This window comes from Hippoglossus stenolepis, chromosome 19 (assembly GCF_022539355.2).
Source record: "Hippoglossus stenolepis isolate QCI-W04-F060 chromosome 19, HSTE1.2, whole genome shotgun sequence".
Classification (NCBI taxonomy): Eukaryota; Metazoa; Chordata; class Actinopteri; order Pleuronectiformes; family Pleuronectidae; genus Hippoglossus; species Hippoglossus stenolepis.
The window spans coordinates 19528668-19537948 of NC_061501.1; the positions used below are offsets into that span (position 1 = coordinate 19528668).

Genomic DNA, 9281 nt, shown 5'->3' on the forward strand with positions numbered 1-9281 from the left:
GCAGCTGCAGGTAGAGGTCGCTCTCTTCAACATGAACTTTGAGTCTTTGCAGCTGCAGGTAGAGGTCGCTCTCTTCAACATGAACTTTGAGTCTTTACAGCTTTATTTGAGTCTTTGCAGCTCCAGGTAGAGGTCGCTGTCTTTAATATAAACTTTGAGTCTTTGCAGCTGCGCCTTCAACATGAACTTTGAGTCTTTGCAGCTTTATTTGAGTCTTTGCAGCTGCAGGTAGAGGTCGCTCTCTTCAACATGATCTTTGAGTCTCTGCAGCTTTATTTGAGTCTTTGCAGCTGCAGGTAGAGGTCGCTGTCTTTAATATAAACTTTGAGTCTTTGCAGCTGCAGGTAGAGGTCGCTGTCTTTAATATAAACTTTGAGTCTTTGCAGCTGCAGGTAGAGGTCGCTCTCTTCAACATGAACTCTGAGTCTTTGCCGCTTTATTTGAGTCTTTGCAGCTGCAGGTTAAACACGCAGTTGCCGGTAGAGGTCGCTGTTTCCACAGTTGTATTCCGCGGACACGAGAGAACAAAGGGAGCGCGTCCACATGTCCCCGTACACGACCCCTCCGCAGCTCGCCCTCTCATTGGTTATGACCGTCAAGCAAGCCGACCTATCGCGTGTGCCGACACTGAGCGGCGCTAACGTCGGCTCGTGTGATTGGCCCAGAGGTTTGGCGCCTCCGCAGCAGCCGCGGTGACGGACGCGGAGCGGTTTGAACATCAGCAGCGCGGAGGCGGAAGCAGCGGAACCGTTTTAAAACGTCACTGTCCGGGCGAACCGAACCGAGATTCTGCTCCAGGAACGCGGCAGCTCCAGAGCTGGACTCGGGCCCGAGGCGGAGGCACGGCGGCTCCTTCTGTAGCCGTCTGTGGGTGCGGTGAAGCCGGCGTCGCGCACAGCGAGTCGCTCCCTCCTCCCGTTGCTAACGGCTAACTAGCCGGCGAGCTAACGTAGCAGCTAATCCCGGACACAAAGGACGACTTCCCCCGTGTTTGGCCTGTCGCTCCCCGGCAGCCCCGGTGAATGAGGCCGGGTTCTCCGGTGCGGGTGAGTGAAGCTGTCACCGTCGACGTCCGGGATCCCGGCGCTTGTATCCCGGGTTTGTCCTCGGTGCTTCGTCGCCGTCGTTCGGATCTTTGTCAACTAACCAACTGTTAGCTTGCTCGCCGGGTGTCGTGTCGGATCCCGGATCCCCGGCAGGTCTCGTGCTGCCACTCGGGCTTTCGAACGCGCGGTTACCGGGAAATGAACCCGGATTTAACGGTGGAAACGAGGCTCGCGGAGGAGCCGCTTCCCCTGGAACCCGGCGACAAACTGCCCGTGACTGGAAACAGTCAAACTAACTTGTTAGCAGCTAACTCATCGTGGTCCCACGCATCCACGATGAGCAGCTACATGGGAACTGAGGACATGTAGTTCAGAACCTAAATATAATAACACCTCGAATACCTCTGTGTTACTGCACATCCGTTATAACCTGAAGTATTATAATAATAATAATAATGATAATGAAGTCGTTAGTAGCTGAATGTTCAGGACGATGATCCCAGAAGAAGAAGAGACAACGTCCCCCTGTATTAATCCGGAGGGGGTATTTAATAAAAGATCCAGACAAACATCCACTAAATATTAAGAGTCAGTTCTAGAAAGAACTAACTGTACATAAAAGTTATGATTTGTTTTGTATTAAATATCAATGCCTCACCTCACTGACAGAGCAGAACAACACATTCAGACCAGGTTTCCTGCAGGATCTCACAGAAATACGTTTAGAGACGTCTTCATTATATCAACGGTCGTTTAATTCCAATTCTATCGAGCGTTATTTAGACAATCTTGATGAATCGGGTCTTAAATTGAACTTGTTGCAACCAGTAGAACCAGTAGAACCAGTAGAAACTGGGCTCAGTTTGCACCAGTCACATCCTCTTTGTCTTTACACACTGAGTCCACTTGTTCGGCATCTAGAGCTAAAAACTCCTCCTGCAGAGATCTGGATGCTGAGTTCAGACGGATTCAGATTTACATCCCTAGTTATCATCAGCTGCAGCTTCTCGTCTTCAGCTGGTCGGGACGGTTTGTCTCCATGTCGTCATTTAAACTTTCAAAACTTCAGATTTCTGACCCGTGGCCTTCGGTGTTTGAGGACTCGGATCCAGATCAGGGCCGAAGAAACGAGAAACAGTTAAAAACCCAGAGGAACTGTTTCTATTACAGAGCATATGTGCTCATTTACTAAAATGTCTACACACAATACATAAAATAATTGATCTGTTCACTGCTACACCTCCAAGAAGACCAACTCACATTGATGATGCAGCCATTGGAGGCCGGGCCCCCCCCCACAGGTGTCTTTATCCTGAGTGGCCTTATGTCGAGTCTGTGGGCGGAGCCACAGGTGTAGTCACTCATTTAACAGCTTGAAGGTCAATCGAGCTAAAAGCACCGTGGACTAAAGTTTCATTAAAGATTTGTTCAGTTGTTGAAGTGAAAGTTAAGATTCTGCTGCTGAAAATCTCTTCTGTCTGTGGTCGGAAGATAGAAACTGTCAGAATGTGTCCTCCACACGTCTTATGGGGACAGGCAGCTCACCAGCACGTCCCCACAGCCGCCGTCTGACATGTCTCATAAAGTGTGAGCTTTGAGTCAGAGCAGCCAGCCACCGGACGGCAGATGGATCCTGTAACGCCGCGTGGCGACTGTTTGAATTTACGCAGAGAGAACGTGTAGATTTCCAGCTCGACTTCCTCTGGTTAACAGCAGATTCACCGAAGTGGTCAGGAAAATCCCAGCACCTTAATTTGAACCAGGGTCGATGTTGACAATGTTCCATCGCTTTGTAAAACGTGATTTCCCGGCTTTGAAGCTCGGAGATGTTAAGTCCACATTCCTCTTTTCATAACGAGTATCAATGTTAAAGTCTCAAATGTGTCAGCAGAGGCTCAAAATCCGTGGAGATGTTCACCGTCCTTGTGTCTGTCTGCAGTTTGATCATGGTGCTCACTGGGAAGCGCTCGGAGAAAGGTCCCGCTTGCTGGAAGAGGAGGGTCAAGTCTGAGTACATGAGGCTGCGGCAGCTCAAACGCTTCAGACGGGCCGACGAGGTCAAGGTTCGTCCACACACACACACACTGCAGATATTAGGGAAGTAGGTTGAAGTTGCTGGTGCAGAGAACAAACACTCATCAACAGTATAGAATGATAGAAACAGTCAAATAATACTAATCACAGAAAAGAGATTTGTGTCCAAACTGCTGTGACTTCTTGCAGCTCTTTCAAATCTTACACCGTGAAAAGAAGTAACGGGGAAAACGACAGATTAAAATCCAGTAACTAGACTCGTGTGGGTTGTGTATGAAAAGTACATTAAACATTTTGAAATTGTCCAGATGGAGAAGAGGCGACGAGCTTTTTACTTTTACTTTGTTTGGAGCATATTTTTATTTCCCAGAATCCTGATGAAGCTCCAGTAAATTGAAATGTGTTTGAACTCTTCCAGAGCATGTTCAGCACCAATCGTCAGAAGATCGTGAAGCGAACTGACATTCTGAACCAGGAGTGGAAGACCCGGCGAATCCAGCCTGTCCACATCATGACGTCCGTCAGCTCTCTAAGAGGAACCCGAGAGGTCGGCAGATTACCGTTGTTCACCGTGCACCGATGTGTGGAAAACGTCTCGGTGAAGGTTTTGTGAAAGTCTTCTCTGTTTCTTTTGCCGGTCGTCCTGTGAAGTGTACGGTGGATAGCGGCTTCTCAGAGTTCCCTCGGCAGGTCATCCCCCTGAAGACGCTCAACGCTGTGGCCTCAGTGCCGGTCATGTACTCCTGGTCACCGCTGCAGCAGAACTTCATGGTGTGTATGAACTTACAGCTGTAGTGGAGACCATCATGTAGAATGTACTGTGAAGTACTTGTGTGCCTCGTTGTGCAGCGACATTTGTGCGATGATTGTTTTCCATTTCTTGCCCCAGGTGGAGGATGAGACGGTGCTGCACAACATCCCTTACATGGGAGACGAGATCCTGGACCAGGATGGTACTTTCATAGAAGAGCTTATCAAGAACTATGACGGCAAAGTCCACGGAGACAGAGGTGAGGGTCAGCGGGGGGGAACACCTGTCACTGTGCTGAATGCTGATGTTATGATGACAGCTCTTTGCAAATCTTCCATCTTTTTATATTAATACCTTAGTGGATATTTAGACTGGAATCGGAGCCGTGGTTAAGACTAAAGTGCTGGTGAGAAGATGAAATTCAAATGAGGATGAAGACATTTGACGCATTTATTTTGTGGTGCAGAGTGCGGCTTCATCAACGACGAGATCTTCGTGGAGCTGGTTAATGCTCTGTCACAGTACAGCGACAACGAGGATGACGACGACGAGGAAGAACAGGACTTCAAGGTCGACAAGATGGAGCTGTGTGACAGCAAGGAGCACCCGGAAGACCCCCGCAAGGATGGGCTCCTTAACAGTGAGAGTAAGTCGCTGAGACACCGTTCATCATATAGGATTGTGTGTTTGTGTGTGTGAACCCTGATGGAAAGTGTGTGTGTCGTTCCAGGCCGAACCAGCAGCGACAGCTCCAAGAAGTTTCCGTCGGACAAGATTTTTGAAGCCATCTCCTCCATGTTCCCCGACAAGGGCTCCACTGAGGAGCTCAAAGAGAAGTGAGTGGCTGTGCTTGTGTCCCAGGAAGATCTGTCCCAGCTCATGACAGACGGCCATCATCTTTGATTTCTCTGCGTCTATCTCAGGTACAAGGAGTTGACGGAGCAGCAGCTGCCCGGCGCGCTGCCGCCTGAATGCACGCCGAACATCGACGGCCCCAACGCCCGCTCTGTGCAGCGTGAACAGAGCCTGCACTCCTTCCACACACTGTTCTGCCGGCGCTGCTTCAAATATGACTGCTTCCTCCACCGTTAGTACACTTGTTGTTTTAAAGTCGATATGTACGGATGTCAGATGCTGGATTTGTATCGTGAAACCAGCTCTGCTAATATCCCAGCATTTTATATCTCCTCCTTTAGCTTTCCACGCAACTCCAAACACGTATAAACGCAAGAACCTGGAGAACCTGGTGGAAAGTAAACCCTGCGGCATCGACTGCTACATGTACCTGGTGCAGGTGAGTCGTCTGATCTCTGATCCACAAAGTAATGGTTGGTTGTAGCTGGCGGACCGACCTTGTTCTGTGATTACCAGGACGGGATGGTGAGGGAGTACCCGGAAGGCGTGGTCGCTGAACGAGCCAAAACTCCCTCCAAGCGCACAGTGGGCCGTCGCCGCGGACGACTGCCCAACAGCCGGCCCAGTACTCCCACCGTTTCCTCGGAAACCAAAGACACCGACAGCGACCAAGAGGAAAGCAAAGACGATGAGCGGGACGACAAAGACGATGACGACAAGAAGGACGACAACACCAGCAGCTCAGGTACCATCTCCCTCTTCGGGTCTGACCGAGGATTTAAATCACGACACGCCTGCAGACATGAAAAGGGAAAAACAGTCGGTCGGGGAAAGTTCCTGCTTCATAACTCGATCATTTGTGTGCAGAGGGGAACTCGCGCTGTCAGACTCCAGTGAAGATGAAGCTGACGGATGAGGCTGAGGCGGTGGAGTGGAGCGGAGCCGAAGCTTCTCTCTTCAGGGTTCTCATCGGGACATACTACGACAACTACTGCGCCATCGCACGGCTCATAGGCACCAAGACCTGCAGACAGGTGAGCTCCCGGTCCGGTCCGGTTAAACACTTGTAAACCGCCTGAGGAACTCGGTCTAACCTGACTGTGTCCTGCAGGTTTACGAATTCAGGGTCAAGGAGTCGAGCATCATCGCTCGGGCTCCTGCCGAAGACGAGGACACGCCTCCGAGGAAGAAGAAGAGGAAACACAGACTGTGGGCCACTCACTGCAGGAAGATTCAGCTGAAGAAAGGTCAGAGGTCACGGGCGTTGGCCTGGTTATTTCCACAACATGATTGATCTGAAAACATCCCGTTTGACCCGTGTCTCTTCCTTCCTGTTTCAGACGGCTCGTCCAATCACGTGTACAACTACCAGCCGTGTGACCACCCACGGCAGCCCTGCGACTCGTCCTGTCCCTGCGTCACCGCTCAAAACTTCTGTGAAAAGTTCTGCCAGTGCAGCTCTGAGTGTAAGAACCCACAACGGGCTTTTTGAAAAGCTTTTCTCAAGCGAGTGTTGAATATATATTAAATATTTAATTGTGTGACTTGATGGACGCAGGTCAGAATAGATTCCCGGGTTGCCGGTGCAAAGCCCAGTGTAACACCAAGCAGTGTCCCTGCTACCTGGCGGTGAGGGAGTGTGACCCCGACCTCTGCCTGACCTGCGGCGCCGCCGACCACTGGGACAGCAAAAACGTGTCCTGCAAGAACTGCTCCATCCAGAGAGGAGCCAAGAAGGTGAGACAGTGAAATCTTGTATTGACACAAACACAACTTTACTTCAGACGGTTTATTTTAACGCACCTTCCCCCCCCCCCGTCTCTCAGCACCTGCTGCTCGCCCCGTCAGATGTGGCAGGTTGGGGCATCTTCATCAAAGAGCCGGTCCAGAAAAACGAGTTCATCTCGGAGTACTGTGGAGAGGTGAGTCAACAAGCAGCAGCGGGGTCTCTGGACCCGGAGCGGCTTCTGAAGCGCTGACCGGTTTACCAACAATTACAAAACCTTTCATTTCAACAGGTTCAAGAGAGTTCTCACTAAATCTGCTTCCGACACCATGTTCCGTCCGATCAGCAGGTTCACCAGGAATCTGTTCACTAGTTAATGCTTCTGAAAACACAACGACCTTGGTGGAAATGATTACATCCAGAAGAATCTGCTTTTTTAATGACGTGTCAACTGAAGACAGAGCTGAAACGGGGGGGACCTTTGTGTTTGCAGATTATCTCTCAGGATGAGGCCGACCGCAGAGGAAAGGTCTACGACAAATACATGTGCAGCTTCCTCTTCAACCTCAACAACGGTAAAACACACACACACACACACACACACACAACACACACACACACACACACACAATGCGAGCTGTACATAAAGTGAGTTAATTACTAAAGATCGTGAGCGGTTGTTATTTACTCCTGTTTCCTTTTCTCCTCAGACTTTGTTGTTGACGCCACGAGAAAAGGAAACAAGATCCGCTTCGCCAACCACTCGGTCAATCCCAACTGCTATGCAAAAGGTGAGAACGTGAGAAGTGTGTAGCTGAACAGAGCAGCGTGTTTGTGTGCGTTAGTGCGTCTGTGAACTCGTCTGTCTGCTCCCTGCAGTGATGATGGTGAACGGAGATCACCGGATCGGGATCTTTGCCAAGCGAGCCATCCAGACCGGAGAGGAGCTCTTCTTCGACTACAGGTCAGTGTCAGGACTGAATGACGCACACGTAGTCTTTTGTTTGAGTGCTGAGAACGTTGTGCCTGCCTACGCTCCTCACTGACCCTGATACGATCCCCAGGTACAGTCAGGCGGACGCTCTGAAGTACGTCGGGATCGAGCGGGAGCTGGAGATCGCCTGAGCCTGACTTCTACCTCCTGTGGATCAGCGACACGACGGCCTTACACACAAACCGACACACGCTCACTTCAGGAAATCCAGACCACTCGTCAACAACGCTAGAAAGCTTCAGGAAATCTGGGAATATTGTTTTTATACCTTTCATATCCACTTTTCTTTGAGGGTTTTTTTTTTTTTTCCTGCTGTCACCAAATCTTCCTTTTCTGTGGGGGGGGTGTTTTTGTATTCACGAACCTCCTCAGCTGAAGGTGACATCACCTACGACCTGAACGGTTCTTTTTAAACAAATATCTGAACATCAAGTGTCGGCCATTGAGACGACAAACCCTCGACTGTCTGTCAGGCTTCAGTGACCAAACCTTCACCCCCCCGCTCTGTTTGTACCTTGTTCTTATTCAGTGAACGAACCAGCAGCCACTGACCGCTCTGTAGAACACGGCTGCTGCTTCAGGTGCTAACGTCAACAAACAGGAAACCCGACAAACGTGTGACGCTTTGTTTCCTGATCCAGAAGGTTTTCACTTCCTGTCTCCGCTGTCGTCTGTCAGTTCGTGTTTTCCTCGGCGGCTCCACTGTGCTCGACTCTTCCTCGGCTCCTGGTTTGTGCCTCGTCTTCACGTTGCTTCTCGTCCGTGTGAAGAAACTGAAACTTTCAGCTTCTTGTTCAAAGTCACTGACTCGATGAAACTCAGGAGCAGATTCTGATAGTTCCCCAGTTTAAGAGTGAACACGTCGATATTGAAGGGCTTCAAACTATTTATCATCACGTCAATGGTCTTTTTTCTGTTTAATCGTGTGATGCTTTCAAATGTCGTGTTTAACGAACCTTAAGAGCTTCAATTAAAAATGGATATAAAACAAAATCTTGAAATTCTTAAAGTTTGAGAAACTGGAGATAATTTTCCAAAGTAAACGTGTTATGAGATTCAGACGAGGTCGAGCACAGTGACCTGAGGACATGTTTGTGGAAGCTGCCTCGTCCCGCTCTGCTGTGCCTTGTCACTCCATGTTTGTAGATCCTGCTTTTCACTTAGTGCATGAAGAGGTTTTCAGAAGAGGGTCCTCACGTTACTGTACTGCCTCCTCCTGGTGATGTCCAATCAGTAGAATTTAATCTTCTTGGTTTTCGGAGCATTCCTCTTGTTAAATAATTCTTTTACTAACGTGCAGACCAACACTCCCTCGGGGACTCTGGTGCTCGCTCCTGATGTCGACTTGAAGCAATACCAGCCGCTCTTCTCTTTACCTCCACCTGTCGTTAGGCAGATGAAACCCGGTGCTTCGGTCGGACTCATCCTGAAATGTGGGAGAAATGACTCCAGGTCGGGAGAAGAGATTCATTTAGTCTTTGTGACATTTCCTGAACCTTTGAGTTTCTCAGACAGATGTGCAGGAACATTAAAATTCTGACAAACAATCGACAGCAGCTGTTTTCATTAAGTGTTTATCTCAGCGGCCGAGTGACGGGTCAGAAGTTCCCACGTGTTCCTGAACGTGTTTTTCTTTTTGATCGTCGTTGAGCTGAAGAGGAAACGTGACTTTCTGAACTCTTCAGCTTCATCGGTTCAGACTGTGCTAACTTCTCTTTCCTCTCGTCAGACCAGGACCACTTTTTTTCCTCCGAGAACACAGGTGCTGATTTTTGTAATGTTTACAGGGATTCTTGTTGTTGGAAGTTGATGCAGATAAAAATATTATAAATGGCTGAGTTTCTGGATTTTAATTTGCATGAATGTGTTCTAACA

General features: G+C 49.3%; 1 protein-coding gene across 1 annotated transcript; it reads left to right on the top strand.

Moving 5' to 3' along the window:
• Positions 1 to 627: 627 nt before the first annotated feature.
• ezh2 (enhancer of zeste 2 polycomb repressive complex 2 subunit) lies at positions 628 to 9239 on the top strand. The gene is made up of 19 exons (XM_035142018.2): positions 628 to 1046; positions 2986 to 3109; positions 3499 to 3627; positions 3732 to 3851; positions 3970 to 4090; positions 4298 to 4477; positions 4562 to 4667; positions 4755 to 4918; positions 5028 to 5125; positions 5203 to 5431; positions 5554 to 5720; positions 5798 to 5933; positions 6027 to 6152; positions 6245 to 6423; positions 6513 to 6608; positions 6906 to 6987; positions 7123 to 7203; positions 7292 to 7376; positions 7477 to 9239. Exons 2-19 carry the CDS (start codon positions 2993 to 2995, stop codon positions 7535 to 7537), a joined length of 2277 nt encoding a protein of 758 aa, XP_034997909.1. The 5' UTR covers positions 628 to 1046; positions 2986 to 2992; the 3' UTR covers positions 7538 to 9239.
• Positions 9240 to 9281: the final 42 nt, after the last annotated feature.